The sequence below is a fragment of the Salvelinus alpinus genome, chromosome 34 (genome assembly GCF_045679555.1).
Source record: "Salvelinus alpinus chromosome 34, SLU_Salpinus.1, whole genome shotgun sequence".
NCBI lineage: Eukaryota > Metazoa > Chordata > Actinopteri > Salmoniformes > Salmonidae > Salvelinus > Salvelinus alpinus.
Window position 1 is genome coordinate 10728034 of NC_092119.1, and position 23739 is coordinate 10751772.

At 43.6% G+C, this 23739-nt stretch overlaps 1 protein-coding gene across 1 annotated transcript in view; it reads left to right on the forward strand.

Annotated features, from left to right (window-relative positions):
* The window catches only part of LOC139563698 (thyrotropin receptor-like), a 41588-nt gene extending 18615 nt beyond the window's left edge, over positions 1 to 22973 (forward strand). Inside the window, exons 10-11 of the mRNA XM_071382562.1 lie at positions 18523 to 19681; positions 20184 to 22973. Of these exons, the coding sequence (XP_071238663.1) occupies positions 18523 to 19681; positions 20184 to 20438 (1414 nt within the window). The 3' untranslated portion in view covers positions 20439 to 22973. The remainder of the gene's footprint in view (positions 1 to 18522; positions 19682 to 20183) is intronic.
* The last annotated feature ends 766 nt before the right edge of the window (positions 22974 to 23739 follow it).

The window sequence follows — 23739 nt, forward strand, 5'->3', positions numbered from 1 at the left end:
ACCGCTTCTTTCATCGATGTGTGTACATGTGTGTGTGCACGTGTCTGTGTGTGTGTGTCTGTGTGTGTACACGTGTGTGTGCACGTGTCTGTGTGTACATGTGTGTGTGCACGTGTCTGTGTGTGTGTGTGTCTGTGTGTGTGTGTGTGTGTGGGGGAAGCTGAATTGAGTACTCAGAATAGGGAGAACAAAATAACTCTTCACACACGACGATCTACAGATGCTGCCAAGTGTGGTTTAAACAACGTTACAAAACACTTTTTTTGTAAAACACACATGGGAACATGTGTGAAAAAGTGTATAAAAGTCCTCTTTTATATTTTTGCCGTACATATTATTTGACCTTTGAAATCAGTGGATGTGTGGATATCATATTTTGTTAGTTGCTTTAATTCAGGATTTCCCAACCCTGTTTCCTGGAGAGCTGCACTCCTGTAGATTTTAAATCCAGCTTCAGTAATAACTAACCTGATTCAGTTTATCAACCAGTTAAACATCAGAATCAGGTGTGCTAGATAAGGTTTGGAACAACAAAACGAAGTGACAATATCTCTCCAGGAAAAGGGTTGTGCAGCCCTGCTCTAACTAAACATTAAATCCCAGTGTCCATGGATGAATTATTTATCCCGACCTTACATTATGCAGGAAGGTGTCATCAAGCAACATGTATCCGGCTCATTGACTACTATAGAGCCAGCTTCTCCATATCCATATACCGCTCCTCTTTTCCTATACATTAAGAATGAGGAGTCATTTGTGGTGGAATTATTGTAATGAAGAAAGATAGACTTTTAACATTTCTTCAAAACAATCAAACTGTATGTAGTGCAGTAATGGAGCTGGTCGGTAATCACCCCTGGAGGTGATCACTGAGAACTCAACCAGCTGGTCGGTAATCACCCCTGGAGGTGATCACTGAGAACTCAACCAGCTGGTCGGTAATCACCCCTGGAGGTGATCACTGAGAACTCAACCAGCTGGTCGGTAATCACCCCTGGAGGTGATCACTGAGAACTCAACCAGCTGGTCGGTAATCACCCCTGGAGGTGATCACTGAGAACTCAACCAGCTGGTCGGTCATCACCCCTGGAGGTGATCACTGAGAACTCAACCAGCTGGTCGGTAATCACCCCTGGAGGTGATCACTGAGAACTCAACCAGCTGGTCGGTAATCACCCCTGGAGGTGATCACTGAGAACTCAACCAGCTGGTCGGTAATCACCCCTGGAGGTGATCACTGAGAACTCAACCAGCTGGTCGGTAATCACCCCTGGAGGTGATCACTGAGAACTCAACCAGCTGGTCGGTCATCACCCCTGGAGGTGATCACTGAGAACTCAACCAGCTGGTCGGTAATCACCCCTGGAGGTGATCACTGAGAACTCAACCAGCTGGTCGGTAATCACCCCTGGAGGTGATCACTGAGAACTCAACCAGCTGGTCGGTCATCACCCCTGGAGGTGATCACTGAGAACTCAACCAGCTGGTCGGTAATCACCCCTGGAGGTGATCACTGAGAACTCAACCAGCTGGTCGGTCATCACCCCTGGAGGTGATCACTGAGAACTCAACCAGCTGGTCGGTCATCACCCCTGGAGGTGATCACTGAGAACTCAACCAGCTGGTCGGTAATCACCCCTGGAGGTGATCACTGAGAACTCAACCAGCTGGTCGGTAATCACCCCTGGAGGTGATCACTGAGAACTCAACCAGCTGGTCGGTAATCACCCCTGGGGGTGATCACTGAGAACTCAACCAGCTGGTCGGTCATCACCCCTGGAGGTGATCACTGAGAACTCAACCAGCTGGTCGGTCATCACCCCTGGAGGTGATCACTGAGAACTCAACCAGCTGGTCGGTCATCACCCCTGGAGGTTTTCACTGAGAACTCAACCAGCTGGTCAGTAATCACCCCTGGAGGTGATCACTGAGAACTCAACCAGCTGGTCGGTCATCACCCCTGGAGGTGATCACTGAGAACTCAACCAGCTGGTCAGTAATCACCCCTGGAGGTGATCACTGAGAACTCAACCAGCTGGTCGGTCATCACCCCTGGAGGTGATCACTGAGAACTCAACCAGCTGGTCAGTAATCACCCCTGGAGGTGATCACTGAGAACTCAACCAGCTGGTCGGTCATCACCCCTGGAGGTGATCACTGAGAACTCAACCAGCTGGTTTGAGCCACAGCATTTTATAGCAAAGTCCATCCTCCTTCAGTTTACATGACACAACAACGTGTATGGAATGGGTCACAAGGTTAAGATTTGTATAAAAGATACTAATAATTCACAGCAGACAGAATCTGCTGTAAAAATCATGAGAACTCATTGTGTAGAGACCAGTGTCTGCCCCCCCAACTCCATACTGGAGCCATCTCTCCCTGATTACCGTATAGAACAGAAACATTAACTCATGCACCGGAATGCGGTCTCCCCAAAGACGTGGTAAATCTCCCAGAGGCCCATCCTCCGTAGAACACACACAGATGAGCTTTCTAACAACCCCTTATTCTGTTGCAATTAAACAACCATTTGATGCAATAAAAGTATTATAACATAATCTTGCAATTTTGCTCTCAGTCCTCTCAACTTAAAAGAATATTTCAAGATTTAAGAACATTCATTCACATGTAGAAAGTGCATATATTCTACGTAAACCAAGAAGCATAAAAGCAATAACTCATTGCATGTGTTCCTTCACGTGACTGGCTGCTATAGCACTGGCTCAGCTTCCTCCCAAGAAACTCAGCACTGTCTCCCATTTCATCCGCCAACACGTATTCTAAGCACTCTACCAATTTGTCTGGGGAGGTTATGATACACAGTCACTTGCACAAACCCATGAAGAAAAACTAAAGATGCATACAGTTTATGAGATTCAAAGCTATATCTTCATAGACAGTGAAAAGCACATATTTAATGCATAATGCAGTGCATGCAACAATGGAGTTTAATAAAATAAGCCTTAGTTATCTATCACACTCCAATGGATCAGCATGGTGAACATAACTATTTCCATCCCAGAAACTAACATTAGCATATCTTGTTGGACATATCCAGGTAATGACTCATAGTTAAAATAAAATGTATTCCGTTGGTGCCGAATGAACATGACCCAGGATAAGCATCATGATTCCACTATTTATATGGCAATGCCTATAGATCAAATAGATTAGGATCAGTTTCACTCTCCGTGTCAGAGTTCATCCTCTCCATTCACCAGGACACGCTGAGAATAGTGTCAACATGTTCATAACAACAATCAAAACACTCAATCCATAATAAATGAATTGCTTCACTCAATGTCACAGCCGTCAAAAGGAGGAGACCAAGGCGCAGCGTGGCATGCGTACATTCTTCTTTAATATAAGAAATGAACACTGAACAAAACTAACAAAATAAAAAAAACGAACCGTGAAGCTATACAAATGAGTGCTGACAGGCAACTACACATAGACAAGAACCCACAAATACCCAAGGGAAAATGGCTACCTAAATATGGTCCCCAATCAGAGACAACGATAAACAGCTGCCTCTGATTGGGAATCATATCAGGCCACCATAGACATATCTCTACCTAGACCTACAAAAAACCCTAGATATACAAAACCCTAGACAAGACAAAACTAGCATACCCATCCTAGTCACACCCTGACCTAACCAAAATAATAAAGAAAACATAGATAACTAAGGCCAGGGCGTGACAGTACCCCCCCTCCAAAGGTGCAGACTCCCGACCGCAAACCTGAACTTATAGGGGAGGGTCCGGGTGGGCATCTACCCTCGGTACCGGCTCTGGTTCTGGATGCCGCCCCCCCTCTTTACACTGATCCCTCCGCCTTTGTAGATCTGGACTGCGGATCATCGAGGCCCCGGACCTTGGAACCTCGCTGGAGACCCCGGGCTGGGAACCGTCGCTGGAGACCCCGGGCTGGGGACCTTCGCTGGAGACCCCGGGCTGGGGACCTTCGCTGGAGACCCCGGGCTGGGGACCTTCGCTGGAGACCCCGGGCTGGGAACCGTCGCTGGAGACCCCGGGCTGGGGACCGTCGCTGGAGACCCCGGGTTGGGGACCGTCACTGGAGACCCCGGGCTGGGGATCGTCGCTGGAGGCCCCGGACTGGGGATTGTCGCTGGAGGCTCAGGACTGGGGATCGTCGCTGGAGGCTCCGGACTGGGGATCGTCGCTGGAGGCTCCTGACTGTGGCCCGCAGTTGGAGGTTCCGGACTGTGGCCCGTCATAGGAGGTTCCGAAATGTGGCCCGTCATAGGAGGTTGCGGATTGTGGCCCGTCATAGGAGGTTCTGGACTGTGGCCCGTCCTTGGAGGTTCCGAACTGTGGCCCGTCATAGGAGGTTCCGGGCTGTGGCCCGTTGTTGGAGGTTCCGGGCTGTGGCCCGTCGTTGGAGGTTCCGGACTGTGGCCCGTCGTTGAAGGTTCCGCACTGTGGCCCGTCGCCAGAAGCTCTGGACTGGGTACTGTCGCCGGAAGCTCTGGCCTATGGAAGCGCACTGGAAGCCTGATGTGTGGTGCCGGAACTGGTGGTACCGGGCTGAGGACACGCACCTCAAGGCGAGTGCGGGGAAGAGGCACAGGCCGTACTGGACTCTGGAGGCGCACTGGAGGCCTGGTGCGTTGTGCCGGCACTGGTGGTACCGGGCTCGGGACACGCACCTCAGGGTGAGTGCGGTGAGGAGGCACAGGATACACATGGCCATGGAGACGCATTGGAGATCTGGAACGTAGAGCTGGCTCAATGCGTCCTGGCTGGATGCCCATTCTAGCCCGGCAAATGCGAGGAGCTGGAATAGAGCGCACCGGGCTATGGATGCGAACTGGAAACACTGTGAGCATTTCTGCATAAAACGGTGCCTGACCAGTCACACACTCCCCACGGTAAGCACGAGGAGTTGGCTCATGTCTCCAACCTGACTCCAAACTATTTCTCCTCATAATTTCGCCGTTCCGCTTTTGCTTCCTCTATTTCCACCTTCGGAAGGCGATACTCCCCAGCCTGCGTCCAGGGTCCTGCTACGTCCAAAATCTCCTCCCAGGTCCATTTCTCCATAAAACGCTGCTCCTCCTTTTCACGCTGCTTGGTACTTTTGTGGTGGGTTCTTCTGTCACGGCAGTCAAAAGGAGGAGACCAAGGTGCAGCGTGGCATGCGTACATTCTTCTTTAATATAAGAAATGAACACTGAACAAAACTAACAAAATAACAAAACGAACCGTGAAGCTATACAAATGAGTGCTGACAGGCAACTACACATAGACAAGAACCCACAAATACCCAAGGGAAAATGGCTACCTAAATATGGTCCCCAATCAGAGACAACGATAAACAGCTGCCTCTGATTGGGAACCATATCAGGCGACCATAGACATACAGTGGGGAGAACAAGTATTTGATACACTGCCGATTTTGCAGGTTTTCCTACTTACAAAGCATGTAGAGGTCTGTCATTTTTATCATAGGTACATTTCAACTGCGAGAGACGGAATCTAAAACAAAAATCCAGAAAATCACATTGTATGATTTTTAAGTAATTCATTTGCATTTTATTGCATGACATAAGTATTTGATCACCTACCAACCAGTAAGAATTCCGGCTCTCACAGACCTGTTAGTTTTTCTTTAAGAAGCCCTCCTGTTCTCCACTCATTACCTGTATTAACTGCACCTGTTTGAACTCGTTACCTGTATAAAAGACACCTGTCCACACACTCAATCAAACAGACTCCAACCTCTCCACAATGGCCAAGACCAGAGAGCTGTGTAAGGACATCAGGGATAAATTGTAGACCTGTACAAGGCTGGGATGGGCTACAGGACAATAGGCAAGCAGCTTGGTGAGAAGGCAACAACTGTTGGCACAATTATTAGAAAATGGAAGAAGTTCAAGATGACGGTCAATCACCCTCGGTCTGGGGCTCCATGCAAGATCTCACCTCGTGGGGCATCAATGATCATGAGGAATGTGAGGGATCAGCCCAGAACTACACGGCAGGACCTGGTCAATGACCTGAAGAGAGCTGGGACCACAGTCTCAAAGAAAACCATTAGTAACACACTACGCCGTCATGGATTAAAATCCTGCAGCGCACGCAAGGTCCCCCTGCTCAAGCCAGCGCATGTCCAGGCCCGTCTGAAGTTTGCCAATGACCATCTGGATGATCCAGAGGAGGAATGGGAGAAGGTCATGTGGTCTGATGAGACAAAAATAGAGCTTTTTGCTCTAAACTCCACTCGCCGTGTTTGGAGGAATAGAAGGATGAGTACAACCCCAAGAACACCATCCCAACCGTGAAGCATGGAGGTGGAAACATCATTCTTTGGGGATGCTTTTCTGCAAAGGGGACAGGACGACTGCACCGTATTGAGGGGAGGATGGATGGGGCCATGTATCGCGAGATCTTGACCAACAACCTCCTTCCCTCAGTAAGAGCATTGAAGATGGGTCGTGGCTGGGTCTTCCAGCATGACAACGACCCGAAACACACAGCCAGGGCAACTAAGGAGTGGCTCCGTAAGAGGCATCTCAAGGTCCTGGAGTGGCCTAGCCAGTCTCCAGACCTGAACCCAATAGAAAATCTTTGGAGGGAGCCAAAAGTCCGTATTGCCCAGCGACAGCCCCGAAACCTGAAGGATCTGGAGAAGGTCTGTATGGAGGAGTGGGCCAAAATCCCTGCTGCAGTGTGTGCAAACCTGGTCAAGAACTACAGGAAACGTATGATCTCTGTAATTGCAAACTAAGGTTTCTGTACCAAATATTCAGTTCTGCTTTTCTGATGTATCAAATACTTATGTCATGCAATAAAATGCAAATTAATTACTTAAAAATCATACACTGTGATTTTCTGGATTTTTGTTTTAGATTCCGTCTCTCACAGTTGAAGTGTACCTATGATAAAAATTACAGACCTGTACATGCTTTGTAAGTAGGAAAACCTGCAAAATCGGCAGTGTATCAAATACTTGTTCTCCCCACTGTATATATACCTAGACCTACAAAAAAACCTAGATATACAAAACCCTAGACAAGACAAAACTAGCATACCCACCCTAGTCACACCCTGACCTAACCAAAATAATAAAGAAAACATAGATAACTAAGGTCAGGGCGTGACACTCATATAGTTATTAACATACTAAACTCAAATCAATCCTTCAGTTTTAAAAATCCTTCAGGTTCCAAATTATAATCAAAACCCAATTAATAATTTTGAATGACATTGCTCAGTGATTCAAATTGGTCCTATCACTCAAAGTCAAAATCTCTCAAATTAACACACATCAACATTGGCAGAATGTACATTTATATTAACATCCAGTATAATTATCCTATAATTCTACTATTAACTTTCTTATCACGATTATAATACAGATCAGTATCCTAATGCATTCATAATCTAAATGACTATAATTGTATGTAGTATGTAGACCTCAACAATCAACCTGATATCTCCCCTTCAGACACTCAATCTTCTGGCATCTTCATTGTCTTCTTCTGATAGCTTTACTGTTCAAAGTGGATGGCCCATGATAATGTCCCAATTTCAATGTCTCACCTGGGCCGCCACCACCCATTATGTCTTGGCCATTCGTCAACCAGTAATACCAGCAATTTAAGAGACGTTTGTAACAGATTTCTCCCCATGCTCACTCCACGTGGACTCCTGTCACACTCCTGAGAGAAAAGACATGAGAGAAAAGCAGTTGATAGCTTCGATCGGATGCTGTACACTGGTTGCTGGCTCAGGACTCCGGTCTCTTGGTAGAAGTGGTGCGGACAGGGCCGTATTGAACGCCTTTGTCGCTTTTCTTCAGCCAGTTAGAGTTTTTTTTTAGGTACACACACTCTTCGGTCCAATTATCTCTTCCATGCATTAACACACCAACTGACATCACCTCTCATGATAACCTCGAGAGGACAGATCAGAACAACTGTTCAGTTCAGTTACATTTTAATTCAGGAAATCCAGACAAGCATTAACTATATGATAAATTATTACTTTTACCAATTATTCTTAATACCAATGTCTAAACATGTGTCAAAGAGAATAACAACACATTCTATTGAAATGTATTTTTTCAAGATGGTTTATACTCCCCATCACACTGTCAACTTCATCGCAGAGCCACATGATCAGGAAGTTAGACCTATAACCTGTTTATACTCCCCATCACACTGTCAACTTCATCGCAGAGCCACAGGATCAGGAAGTTAGACCTATAACCTGTTTATACTCCCCATCACACTGTCAACTTCATCGCAGAGCCACAGGATCAGGAAGTTAGACCTATAACCTGTTTATACTCCCCATCACACTGTCAACTTCATCGCAGAGCCACAGGATCAGGAAGTTAGACCTATAACCTGTTTATACTCCCCATCACACTGTCAACTTCATCGCAGAGCCACAGGATCAGGAAGTTAGACCTATAACCTGTTTATACTCCCCATCACACTGTCAACTTCATCGCAGAGCCACAGGATCAGGAAGTTAGACCTATAACCTGTTTATACTCCCCATCACACTGTCAACTTCATCGCAGAGCCACAGGATCAGGAAGTTAGACCTATAACCTGTTTATACTCCCCATCACACTGTCAACTTCATCGCAGAGCTACAGGATCAGGAAGTTAGACCTATAACCTGTTTATACTCCCCATCACACTGTCAACTTCATCGCAGAGCTACAGGATCAGGAAGTTAGACCTATAACCCAACGGGAGAAATCCCAACAATCCAGCAGACCTAATCTGGTGAAATTTGTATCAAAACAGAACAGAACAAACAATACAACAATACACTTCTTCACATATCACTCAATACACTCCTATATATCACTCGGCGTGTAAACTTCAATCCAAAACCTCAGAGGACAGTTCCCTCCCCCATTTTGACACATAACTCCCCATGTGAGTAATGTGTAAAAAAAAAGAAGAAAAAACACTACTACTGGTCAGAAAATAAACAACATAATTTAAAATAACAAAACCAAATTAAAATCACTACCCTTAAGAACTTCATAAAGAAAAAGTATTGTATCCATACGGTCGTAGGAAAATAGAGTTAAGGCAGCCTACCCTTAGTCAAAGGCAACGCCTTCTCCTTCTTCACATTGGTCCAAATCACAAACATGGCTAAGAACTATAAACTTCATCATAATTATTAATATTACAAATGATCTTCAAATCAGTATTACAAATGACCATAAACTCATTATCCAAATGGCTTTCCAATGAGGGTGATCAAACCACACTGGAAAGTCAGGACAGAGGTCAGAGGTCATACAAACCCTTCAAAGAAGTGTTTCTTACTATATTAGACATAAAGTTAAACAGTCAAACATTTCATACATTTCATACATCTCGTATCCCAGGTTTCCAGTACATTTCTTTATGAAAATAATTCACGTGTTTAATTAAAACTCAGAAAATAAAAACTTCAGAAAATTCCCCGTGTGTGTGTGCTCCTTTAAGATACCTTGGCACTAAGACAAATGGAAACTCATTAAACCCAAGGGAAATAGAACACACAGTAAATCAAACATAGTATTTTAAAAACACCAACAAATAGTCATATCAAGTGTGTTGTGTGTGGGTATTTGCAAACCTTAAGGTAAAAACACACAAAAATGGCCAGGCCTTATTTCATTTGGTAGTTTACGGCCTCAATCTCACTCTCCGCTCTTTCCAAGACCATAGCCCCGGGAAACATTTCAAAGAGAGACAATGAAACCCCCATTTTCCCGTGAAAAAAAAACACCAAACATTTCGTTAGCATTCACTATGCTACACCGATTCAGCAACCCAAAGTTTCAACTACAAACAAAACCTGATAATAATGATAAATCCACTGTATTCCCTCGAATCATTAATTGTTTGTTTTAATCTAACTCAATGTTTATGTGCTCTTAATTTAGCACGTGCTACCCTTAGACACGTGCTATCTCGCCACCGAGTCTAACCATTCACTCCCATATTATACTATATGACGGGTCTCTCTTTTCCATAACCATATACAATTATCCTGGTACCATTACTAAATGTAATACTTAATTATTTTCTGTCGCAAATTTAGTCAATTTCTCAGCGTAAGGAATCAGTGATATTTGATCCCAGGCATTTAATAAAAAGTTGTTTGAGACGTGCTCTCCTATGTCTTCCTTAACATACATAGTGTAGGGGACATCCATCAGTCCCGGAAGGAAGTATCCTACTCAAAACACATCAGATACTACAGTGTTTCATTAAGTGAAATCGGCACCTAAAATAAACATTAAACACACCCGTAACCCCTTTCCAGTAATCTAATCATTTTAATCTGTTGCATTCATTTAGTAAAAATATAAACCTGTTGTTTAACAAATCTAGAACCTTCAAAAAGTTGGTGCTGTCTCATCAGCGTAATAGTCCAAATGAACTGTTTCCCACTCTTAGCAATGATGTGAGCGTGTCCCAAGGGTCAATACTGTTCAGCCTGTACATTAATGATCTGCCTTCTGTCTGTACTGGGTCTGAAGTTCAAATGTATGCAGATGATACAGTGATATATGTGCATGCAAAGAGCAAACAACAAGCTGCACAAGAACTCACTACTGTAATGGTCCAGGTTACAAAGTGGCTCAGTGACTCACTACTGTAATGGTCCAGGTTACAAAGTGGCTCAGTGACTCACTACTGTAATGGTCCAGGTTACAAAGTGGCTCAGTGACTCACTACTGTAATGGTCCAGGTTACAAAGTGGCTCAGTGACTCACTACTGTAATGGTCCAGGTTACAAAGTGGCTCAGTGACTCACTACTGTAATGGTCCAGGTTACAAAGTGGCTCAGTGACTCACTACTGTAATGGTCCAGGTTACAAAGTGGCTCAGTGACTCACTACTGTAATGGTCCAGGTTACAAAGTGGCTCAGTGACTCACTACTGTAATGGTCCAGGTTACAAAGTGGCTCAGTGACTCACTACTGTAATGGTCCAGGTTACAAAGTGGCTCAGTGACTCACTACTGTAATGGTCCAGGTTACAAAGTGGCTCAGTGACTCACTACTGTAATGGTCCAGGTTACAAAGTGGCTCAGTGACTCACTACTGTAATGGTCCAGGTTACAAAGTGGCTCAGTGACTCACTACTGTAATGGTCCAGGTTACAAAGTGGCTCAGTGACTCACTACTGTAATGGTCCAGGTTACAAAGTGGCTCAGTGACTCACTACTGTAATGGTCCAGGTTACAAAGTGGCTCAGTGACTCACTACTGTAATGGTCCAGGTTACAAAGTGGCTCAGTGACTCACTACTGTAATGGTCCAGGTTACAAAGTGGCTCAGTGACTCACTACTGTAATGGTCCAGGTTACAAAGTGGCTCAGTGACTCACTACTGTAATGGTCCAGGTTACAAAGTGGCTCAGTGACTCACTACTGTAATGGTCCAGGTTACAAAGTGGCTCAGTGACTCACTACTGTAATGGTCCAGGTTACAAAGTGGCTCAGTGACTCACTACTGTAATGGTCCAGGTTACAAAGTGGCTCAGTGACTCACTACTGTAATGGTCCAGGTTACAAAGTGGCTCAGTGACTCACTACTGTAATGGTCCAGGTTACAAAGTGGCTCAGTGACTCACTACTGTAATGGTCCAGGTTACAAAGTGGCTCAGTGACTCACTACTGTAATGGTCCAGGTTACAAAGTGGCTCAGTGACTCACTACTGTAATGGTCCAGGTTACAAAGTGGCTCAGTGACTCACTACTGTAATGGTCCAGGTTACAAAGTGGCTCAGTGACTCACTACTGTAATGGTCCAGGTTACAAAGTGGCTCAGTGACTCACTACTGTAATGGTCCAGGTTACAAAGTGGCTCAGTGACTCACTACTGTAATGGTCCAGGTTACAAAGTGGCTCAGTGACTCACTACTGTAATGGTCCAGGTTACAAAGTGGCTCAGTGACTCACTACTGTAATGGTCCAGGTTACAAAGTGGCTCAGTGACTCACTACTGTAATGGTCCAGGTTACAAAGTGGCTCAGTGACTCACTACTGTAATGGTCCAGGTTACAAAGTGGCTCAGTGACTCACTACTGTAATGGTCCAGGTTACAAAGTGGCTCAGTGACTCACTACTGTAATGGTCCAGGTTACAAAGTGGCTCAGTGACTCACTACTGTAATGGTCCAGGTTACAAAGTGGCTCAGTGACTCACTACTGTAATGTGTCCAGGTTACAAAGTGGCTCAGTGACTCACTACTGTAATGGTCCAGGTTACAAAGTGGCTCAGTGACTCACTACTGTAATGGTCCAGGTTACAAAGTGGCTCAGTGACTCACTACTGTAATGGTCCAGGTTACAAAGTGGCTCAGTGACTCACTACTGTAATGGTCCAGGTTACAAAGTGGCTCAGTGACTCACTACTGTAATGGTCCAGGTTACAAAGTGGCTCAGTGACTCACTACTGTAATGGTCCAGGTTACAAAGTGGCTCAGTGACTCACTACTGTAATGTTCCAGGTTACAAAGTGGCTCAGTGACTCACTACTGTAATGGTCCAGGTTACAAAGTGGCTCAGTGACTCACTACTGTAATGGTCCAGGTTACAAAGTGGCTCAGTGACTCACTACTGTAATGGTCCAGGTTACAAAGTGGCTCAGTGACTCACTACTGTAATGGTCCAGGTTACAAAGTGGCTCAGTGACTCACTACTGTAATGGTCCAGGTTACAAAGTGGCTCAGTGACTCACTACTGTAATGGTCCAGGTTACAAAGTGGCTCAGTGACTCACTACTGTAATGGTCCAGGTTACAAAGTGGCTCAGTGACTCACTACTGTAATGGTCCAGGTTACAAAGTGGCTCAGTGACTCACTACTGTAATGGTCCAGGTTACAAAGTGGCTCAGTGACTCACTACTGTAATGGTCCAGGTTACAAAGTGTCTCTCAGGGACTCATGTTTGCATCTCAATGTAAAAAAAAAAAAACAGTTTGCATGTTCCTCACAAAGAGGACAGTTGATGCCAGATGTCTATGTGTCAGGGGAGAAGCTCCAGGTAGAATCCGATTTTAAGTACCTTGGCATCATACTTGATACTAATTTCCAATACATACGAAATTGTTTGACCACAGAGGTAGCAAAACTGTACTTCAAATCTATGATACTCCCCCACTTAACATACTGCTTGACTAATTGGTCCCAAGCTTGTGGTACAACATTAAAACCTGCAAACAGGCTCTCAAAGTGCTTGATAGGAAGCCCAGTAGCCATCATCACTGTTACATTCTCAGAAAGCATGAAGTCCTGAGTTGGAAAGTACACGTTTGCATGTCTTGTATTCAAGATCCTAAATGGCCTGGTTCCCCCTCCACTCAGTAGTTTTGTTAAACAGAAAACCCAAACATATGGGGAGCAGGTCCACAAGGTCTGCCATGAGAGGTGACTGTATAGTCCCTTTAAGTAAAAGCACCTTTGGTCAATATACTTTCTCTGTGAGAAGTTCCCATGTCTGGAATACCCTGCCATCAGACTCACACAACTGTGATTAATGTGCACTGTCCCTGTAAAAATACAAATAAACTCAAAGTCAATCCAATCTAATGAAAGGATATTGTTTCACGTAATGGATTATAATGTTAGAATACATGAACTTCCTGCTCAAAATCACTGGTGTTACCTAAACTATAAAACCAAGCAACAATAATCAGCAACCGTCAAAGAATGTTTCTCATACCTCTAGTTCAAATGTCCCACTGCCTGCTCGCTTTCAACCGCAGCTAATCTTTTTTACAATCTCAAGGCTCAATCCCTTTACTCATCATTTAACCTTGTATTGATACCTCAGCTTTTCAAATGACTAAAATATCGCATCATTAGAGCGCTATAAAAGAAAAACACTAATAACATATCACCATTTACATACTGTCAGCACTCGTTAATTTTACATCAATCCTCCTTATCAATATGACTATATTTGTATCACTAACCACTAATTCACACTTATGAAATGTCCAAGACTTTAAAAATAACATCTAATGCGCCAAATCTATAAACTACATCAGTCAATCGATAAAAATAAAATAAAACACATTTCGGTGGGCACAGCTCTATCGCAATTCCCTTTCCGCTATTATTAGAATTCATTCGATTTAGTTAACTTTCTCTTCTTTGATTCAGTTATGTCAATACGACTCCATTCTCAATATGTTATTCCAGCAGACCATTTAGGCAACAGACAACGTATTACATCGAAAATCGCCTTGCTATTTATGTTGAATAAATTAGCAAGTTGTTGAAACGTTCAGTTTATATCTTAATCAAACACTGGCGGCCGCATCTGTCCAAGCAAAACATACCAATAGTTGAATTACAATCTTTAACCCAGATTGTAGTAAGTACCATAGACCCAAAGCATTTGAAATGACGAAGAAATCCCGCAAATAACCCAATTTACAATTGTCTGTAGTCGTAACGTCAGGGACATTGTAACGACACAATTCCCAGAAAAATAGCCTTAATTAAAGGTCCAAGCGTTTATCCGCAGAGATTCTCACATGCGCAAAAGGAATAGATTAGAAGTCAAACAAATTAAATCAACATCCATTGTGTCACGTTCCTGACCTGTTTTCTCTTATTTTTGTATGTGTTTAGTTGGTCAGGGCGTGAGTTGGGGTGGGCATTCTATGTGTTGTGTTTCTATGTTGGGTTTAATGTGTTGCCTGATATGGTTCTCAATTAGAGGCAGGTGTTTGACATTTCCTCTGATTGAGAACCATATTAAGGTAGGATGTTCTCACTGTTTGTTTGTGGGTGATTGTATCTCGTGTCTGTATGTGTTACCACACGGGACTGTTTCATTTGTGTAGTCTGTTCCTGTTCGTGTTCCTGTTCGCACATTCAGTTTTCTCTAAATGTAATACCTGGACGGAAAATAATCCCATAAGTATTTAGACAGTCACATAACGCGTTAACCTTATCTCTTATCAAATGATCCATGAAGGGGACCAACTCAGAAAACGTGTATTTATTATTTTCTATGTCTGGGTGCACAAGTTAGTACATTATTAATCATTTAGTTCCATCATTACTTAATCAAATCTCTAGTAATCGATTATACAGTTGAAGTCAGAAGTTTACATACACCTACATACATACCTACACCTACATACATACCCTACATTACTCATCTCATATGTATATACTGTACTCTATACCATCTACTGCATCTTGCCTATGCCGTTCTGTACCATCACTCATTCATATATCTTTATGTTCATATTCTTTATCCCTTTACACTTGTGTGTATAAGGTAGTAGTTGTGGAATTGTTAGGTTAGATTACTTGTTGGTTATTACTGCATTGTCGGAACTAGAAGCACAAGCATTTCGCTACACTCGCATTAACATCTGCTAACCATGTGTATGTGACAAATAAAATTTGATTTGATTTGATTTTACCTTAGCCAAATACATTTAAACTCAGTTTTCACAATTCCTGACATTTAGTCCTAGTAAAAATTCCCTGTCTTAGGTCAGTTAGGATCACCACTTTTTTTTTAAGAATGTGAAATGTCAGAATAATAGTAGAGAGAATGATTTATTTCTGCTTTTATTTCTTTCATCACATTCCCAGTGGGTCAGAAGTTTACATACAGTCAATTAATATTTGGTAGTGTTGCCTTTAAATTGTTTAACTTGGGTCAAACGTTTCGGGTAGCCTTCCACAAGCTTCCCACAATAAGTTGGGTGAATTTTGGCCCATTCCTCCTGACAGAGCTGGTGTAACTGAGTCAGGTTTGTAGGCCTCCTTGCTCGCACAGGCTTTTTCAGTTCTGCCCACAAATCTTCTATAGGATTGAGGCAGGGCTTTGTGATTGTCACTTCAATACCTTGACATTGTTGTCCTTAAGCCATTTTGCCACATCTGTTGAAGTTTGCTTGGGGTCATTGTCCATTTGGAAGACCCATTTGCGACCAAGCTTTAACTTCCTGACTGATGTCTTGAGATGTTGCTTCAATATATCCATATCATTTTCCAACCTCATGATGACATCTTTTTTGTGAAGTGCACCAGTCCCTCCTGCAGCAAAGCACCCCCACAACATGATGCTGCCACCCCCGAGCTTCACGGTTGAGATTGTGTTCTTTGGCATGCAAGCCACCCCCTTTTTCCTCCAAACATAATGATGATCCTTATGGCCAAACAGTTCTATTTCTGTTTCATCAGACCAGAGGACATTTCTGCAATAAGTACGATCTTTGTCCCCATGTGCAGTTGCAAACCGTAGTCTGTCTTTTTTGTGTGGTTTTGAAGCAGTGGCTTCTTCCTTGCTGAGTGGCCTTTCTGGCTATGTCGATATAGGACTCGTTTTACTGTGGACTTTTGTACCTGTTTCCTCCAGCATCTTCACAAGGTCCTTTGCTGTTGTTCTGGGATTGATTTGCAGTTTTTGCACCAAAGTACATTCATCTCTCAGAGACAGAACGCGTCTCCTTCCTGAGCGGTATGAAAGCTGTGTGGTCCCATGGTGTTTATACTTGAGTACTGTTGTTTGTACAGATGAACGTGGTACCTTCAGGTGTTTGGAAATTGCTCCCAAGGATGAACCAGACTTTCTGAGGTCTTGGCTGGTTTCTTTTGATTTTCCCATGATGTCAAGCGAAGAGGCACTGAGTTTGAAGGTATTACGTCCACAGGTACACCTCCAATTGACTCAATTTATGTCAATTAGCCTATCAGAAGCTTCTAAAGCCATGATATAATTTTCTTGATTTTTCCAAGCTGTTTAAAGGCACAGTCAACTTAGTGTATGTAAACTTCTGACGCACTGGAATTGTGATACAGTGAATTATATGTGATAAAGTCCGTCTGTAAACAATTGTTGGAAAAATGTAATGTGTCATGCACAAATTAGATGTCCTAACCAATTTGCCAAAACGGTAGTTTGTTAACAAGACATTTGTGGAGTGGTTGAAAAATGAGTTTTACTGTCTCCAACCTAAGTGTATGTAAACTTCCGACATCAACTGTACACTGGTTTTTGGAGAGGTGCAGGGAGCTGCCACACTGGGCACTGGCAGCTTTGTTGTGGGGGGTTAAGTGCCTTGCTCATGTGAACAACAGTAAGCAATGACAGCTAGGATTTGATACCAGCATCCCTTTGGTTGCCAGCTCATTTCCTGCCAGATTTGGTGGCTCTCGTGTTGAGTGAATGCCACAAGTGTGCAAAGCTGTCATCAAGGCAAAGGGTGGCTACCTTGAAGAATCTAACATATAAAATATATTTTGATTTGTTTAACACTTTTTTGGTTACTACATGATTCCATATGCCTTATTTCATAGTGTTGATGTCTTCACTATAATTCTACAATGTAGAAAATAGTACAAATTAAGAAAAACCCTTGAATGAGCATGTGTATTCAAACTTTTGACTGGTACTGTATAACGAGAGACAATTCTTTATGTAGTAAAAAACGGGATAGCATGACTAATTTTGTAATTTAAGTCTGAGGGTCTTCAATGGTTCAATTTTGTAATTTGTCTCTGAGGGTCTTCAATGGTTAAAGCCCCAAATGCTGTATAGTGTTTTGCTGCTGATAATGGTATTGGGTTGGGTTTAATGTTAAATGTCACTAATCAAACAACATATAGAGACTGCTGTGTAATTGTATTAATTTATTAGGGTACTCACAACATTTTAGTCACTAGCCATCACATTTTTGGGCTTGTAGCAAAAGTCTTCATATGAGAATTGCACCATAGGAATAGCCCTCTCAGAGAGCTGCCATTTGTTGGACTAATCAAGAGGAGTTGGATTAAAGCTTTCGGTTGCTAAGAGATGTACAAACTGAGTTGCTTTCATGGCGGCCCGACTTGTGAGGATGAGCACACTATTTGTTTTCATCATGAGCAAAAGACATTGGTTTTCTACCCAAAGTTAGAAAAAAAATGTGTGATCCATTTAATAAAACACAAGAGACCAGAGAAATGGATGAAAGGGTGTGGCTGTAAAAGCAAGAGCAGTGGCATCTAGTGGACAAAACCTGGTACTTTCATACTGTATGGGGGAGAAATGCAAGGATCTTCAATGGCTAATTTCTCTGAACAGGAAAAAATAAATTGCATAGTATGAATTAACAATACTCCAAGCCACAGCTTCATACTACTTGTCAAACATAGAGAACTGATACTGTATACCGGCCGTTGGGGTGGGCTTGGGTTGGGCTTGGTGTGGTCCATGGGTGGCTTTTGACCGTTAACCATTGTTAAGGAAAGGTTTGGTCCAAATCGGAAGATGTGTACCGTATTGAATAAGCTTAATTTCTCACATTTCAAATAATCTTTCAACAAAATAAGGTTTCAGGATTGTTAATCTTATCTGTTTCTAACTACAGAAACGATTTCAGAACAATCTTAGATGATGGGTGTCGGAAACCTCCTTCTTGCGCTTTTTGAGGTGGAACGATTCTATACTTATTTAACTTATTAACCTTATTGTATTGGCCCATGCTCATGTAGATATTTCATTTTCTAGACACGTGGAGTCCGTCATTTGCAACCTGACCAGCTCTACAAGACGACAGCGATCAACTAGGCCCTCTGGAAACCCCTCTGAGGCCTACGAGAGGCAGCACCCCGAACACCCTCATCCCACCAGCAGCAACCCCTCCCCCCGAGACAGCCAGCACCTCCATCCCACCAGCAGCAGCCCCTCCCCCCGAGACCCCCAGCACCTCCATCCCACCAGCAGCAGCCCCTACCCCTACGACTACCAGTACTACTACGATAACTACAGCTGTCCCCCCTCCGGTAAGTGCTTCTACATAGTGTTCCCTACGGAGGGCCCAGACGAAGGCTTTGACTACACCGTGTGCGATGATGACAGGGAGGACCAGGGGGTCCCCTGCACCCCTCTGCCCGATGCCTTCAACCCCTGTGAGGACGTGATGAGCCTGGGCTTCCTGCGGGTGTCTGTTTGGCTGGTTAGCTTGCTAGCCGTTCTGGCTAACCTCTTGGTCCTGTTCATCCTGCTGACCAGCCACTACAAACTGACCATCACCCGCTTCCTCCTGTGCAACCTGGCCATGGCAGATCTCTTCATGGGCGTGTACCTCTTGCTTATCGCGTCTGTGGACCTCTACACGCGCTCCCAGTACCACCACTACGCCATTGACTGGCAGACTGGTGCCGGATGCCAACTGGCTGGGGTGCTCACAGTGTTCGCCAGTGAGCTGTCAGTCTACACGTTGACCGCCATTACTCTTCAGCGCTGGCACGCCATCACCTTCGCCATGAGGCCCGAGAGGAAAGTGCGACTACGCCACATAGTGGTGCTAATGCTAGCCGGATGGCTGCTGTGCCTGGTGTTAGCTGTGCTACCGCTAGCTGGCGTTAGCAGCTACCAGAGGGTTAGCATCTGCTTGCCCATGGACACAGACTCAACCGCGGCCATGGTCTACGTGGTCACCCTGCTAATGCTGAACGTGCTCGCATTCGTGTTGGTGAGCGTGTGCTACGTACACATCTACTGCATGGTGCACAACCCACAGCACCCGTCGAGTCGAGGGGACGCCAGCATGGCCAAACGCATGGCCGTGCTTATCTTCACCAATTTCCTGTGTCTGGCACCCATCTCCTTCTATGGCCTGTCTGCTGCGCTGCACCACCCACTCATCACCGTCACCGACTCCAAGGTCCTCCACATCACTCCTCTTTTTATCCATTTATTCATCCTATCATCATCATCCATCCATCCTCTCATCATCATCATCCATCCTCTCACCATCCATCCATTCTCTCATCATCCATCCATCCTATCACCCATCCATCCTCTCATCATCCGTCCATCCTCTCGTCATCATCCATCCTATCATTATCCATCCTATCATCATCCATCCTCTCATCATCCGTCCATCCTCTCGTCATCATCCATCCTATCATCATCCATCCATCCATCCTCTCATCATCGTCATCATTTTCCATCCTCTCTTTACCATCATCCTCTGATCATCATCATCCATCATCATCATCCATCCATTCTCTCATCATCATCATCATCATCATCAACCTCTCATCATCATCATCATCATCAATCCTCTCATCATTCATCCTCTCATCTTCATCATCAACTTAATAAATCTGCTCATCATCATCCTCATTTATTGACTCTTCTTTTTATCTGTCTATCTCTTCCAGGTGCTGCTGGTGCTATTTTACCCTTTGAACTCGTGTGCCAACCCCTTCCTGTACGGTATCCTGACGCGAGCCTTCCACGGGGACGTTCTGATTCTGCTGAGCCGCTTGGGGCTGTGTCAACGTCAGGCCCAGCTCTACCGAGGAGCGCAGTCCGACGTGGGCAGCCCCACTGGGGGCAAGATGCGCAAAGGGGTTCCCCGTCTTGCTGCCCACATACCCCAGATCCTGGAGCTCCGCAAGAGGCAGAGACCGTAAAGACACCAAGGAGCAGGTCATCGAACTGGAGGGTCCCAACGTGATGCCAAGCACCAGGGAGAATTACAACCACCAGCTGAGAGGCTGGATTTTGTTGGTTCTCCAGTTGAATGCTGGTTCCCGTACCTTTCAGACAGACAAAACCATGTTTCAGGTCCCAATTAAGGGCTGGATTCAATCCATATTGCGGAAGTATCACGGAAGGTCTGCTATCAAATGTAAAGGTAATTTTTGTATGAGCCGACATATGCAGCGTTTATAGTGAATGCAGTCTCTGTGAACGCGGGAACATTGCCTTTAAATTTCAATGTGTATCTTCCGCAATACGGATTGAATTGAGCCCTTAGTCTTGATCCGTGATCCAAGCTTGACTGGTCATGATGACCAACCAGGAATTGGACATGGAATGGAAATGCCCCAACTAGAGGTGTGTAGTAGAGAACCAACTAGAGTTGTGTAGTAGAGAACCAACTAGAGGTGTGTAGTAGAGAACCAACTAGAGGTGTGTAGTAGAGAACCAACTAGAGGTGTGTAGTAGAGAACCTACTAGAGGTGTGTAGTAGAGAACCAACTAGAGGTGTGTAGTAGAGAACCAACTAGAGGTGTGTAGTAGAGAATCAACTAGAGATGTGTAGTAGAGAACCAACTAGAGGTGTGTAGTAGAGAACCAACTAGAGGTGTGTAGTAGAGAACCAACTAGAGGTGTGTAGTAGAGAACCAACTAGAGGTGTGTAGTAGAGAACCAACTAGAGGTGTGTAGTAGAGAACCAACTAGAGGTGTGTAGTAGAGAACCAACTAGAGGTGTGTAGTAGAGAATCAGAGTGTATCCTCGGACTGTCTGAGTGTGTTAGATATTGTGTTTTTGCAGGGGCTTTACGGGGGCTCTTTTAACACGTGGAATTTGAATTGTGTGCCCTCATAATTTACATGGATGAAATTGACAGCGAAGCTATATGCTTCTGTTGGGCTGAACCTGCGGAGTCTGTGTATGCGCTTTAGAACGTTTTAATTATAGCCTATGCCCAGGCTTTTTTCCCGTTTTTGTTTTACAATTTTTGACATGTTAAATATTGGCCACTCTCAGGAGCCACCCTCAGTAATACCCACATACATTTATAACGGTCACTTTACTTACATTTACATTTTAGTCATTTATCAGACGCTCTTATCAAGAGCTACTTACAGTTAGTGCATTCATCTTAAGATAGCTAGGTGGGACAACCACATACATATCACAGGCATAGGAAGTACATTTTTACTCAATAACATAGCTATCAGTAGAGTCAGAGCTAGCAGGTCTTGTAGTGGATACGAGCTTCGACTGGAAGCCAGTGGAGTGTGCGGAGGAGCAGGGTGACATGAGAGAACTTGAGAAAGTTGAAAACCAGGGGTTTGATGGCACAAGCAGGGAGCCCAGCCAACAGAGAGTTGCAGTAGTCCAGACGGGAGAGGACAAGTGCCTGGATTAGGACCTATGCCGCTTCCTGTCTGAGGTAGGGTCGTACTCTACGGATGTTGTAGAGCACGAATCTGCAGTAGCGAGTCACTGCTTTGATGTTTTACAGAGAACGACACGGTGTTGTCCAGGGTCACGCCAAGGTTCTTTGCACCCTGGGAGGGTGACACTGGAGTTGTCTACCGGGATGAAGAGGTCTTCTTCAATTTGTACCTTACATTTAGCATCATTCCAGTTACCTTTCGTTCCTCTGTCACATCCGTGTCGTTGTTCCTGAGGGTCACTAGTGGATTATATTAGGCTAACGTTGTGTAGTAATTTAGGACATGTAGCCCATTTTGGATCAGTATGGAACTCAGACCACCACATAGCAGGTTAAACCTGGAACTTGGCTAACGGTTCACAACAACTGGAGCGTTGCCATACAGGTCCATGATTGGTGAGAATTAGGGGAGATTTATAGGACTATTGTTCAACCCCTATTTACATTTTTTATCCACCTTCCAATATTATATGGATTGAATTTGAATATGATAACTTTCAGGATGAATCAAACCACTGTATTTTTTATTCATCAATATATTTCTTGCGTAAATGATTTCAAAACCAGTTTTATTTCATGAATCATACATACTATCCTAACCCTAAAACGTCCCTAAATAATCCTACAAAATCAGAGTATCTACGGAGACGAATATGCATAGATGGCATTCTTTCATTGATCCCTATTTTCTGAACCCATTCTCCCCCAAAATGTTGTGTGTGTTGACAAAAGTCAAATTAAAAGGTATACCGTATTTAAAGGGATGGCTTAAAATAAATGTACTGAAATCCCTACTGAATGAAAACTCCAAAATCGGTTGGCCAGCAAGTGGGATGGTTTTCAGCAGTTGAATTCCATTTATTCAGCATGCAAAATGGAACCACGCCTGCAAAACCTGTTATGTACCTTCATAATGTAAGTCTCAATACAAACTACTGAGAAGTGCGTAAGACATTTCCCAAGTCCCAATCAGGCACTTTATGAACACAGGTGAGAACGTGAGGTTCAAAAATCATATCCCCCCCAAGACATGTGTTTTGTATGGTCTTTATTCTAAACAAGACATGTGTGTTGTATGGTCTTTATTCTATACAAGACATGTTTTGTATGGTCTTTGTTCTATACAAGACATGATTTGTATGGTCTTTATTCTATACAAGACATGTGTTTTGTATGGTCTTTATTCTAAACAAGACATGTGTGTTGTATGGTCTTTATTCTATACAAGACACGTGTTTTGTATGGTCTTTATTCTATACAAGACATGTGTTTTGTATGATCTTTATTCTATACAAGACATGTATTTTGTATGGTCTTTATTCTATACAAGACATGTGTTTTGTATGGTCTTTATTCTATACAAGACATGTTTTGTATGGTCTTTATTCTATACAAGACATGTGTTTTGTATGGTCTTTATTCTATACAAGACATGTGTTTTGTATGGTCTTTATTCTATACAAGACATGTGTTTTGTATGGTCTTTATTCTATACAAGACATGTGTTTTGTATGGTCTTTATTCTATACAAGACATGTGTTTTGTATGGTCTTTATTCTATACAAGACATGTGTTTTGTATGGTCTTTATTCTATACAAGATATGTGTTTTGTATGGTCTTTATTCTAAACAAGACATGTGTTTTGTATGGTCTTTATTCTATACAAGACATGTGTTTTGTATGATCTTTATTCTATACAAGACATGTATTTTGTATGGTCTTTATTCTATACAAGACATGTGTTTTGTATGATCTTTATTCTATACAAGACACGTGTTTTGTATGGTCTTTATTCTATAC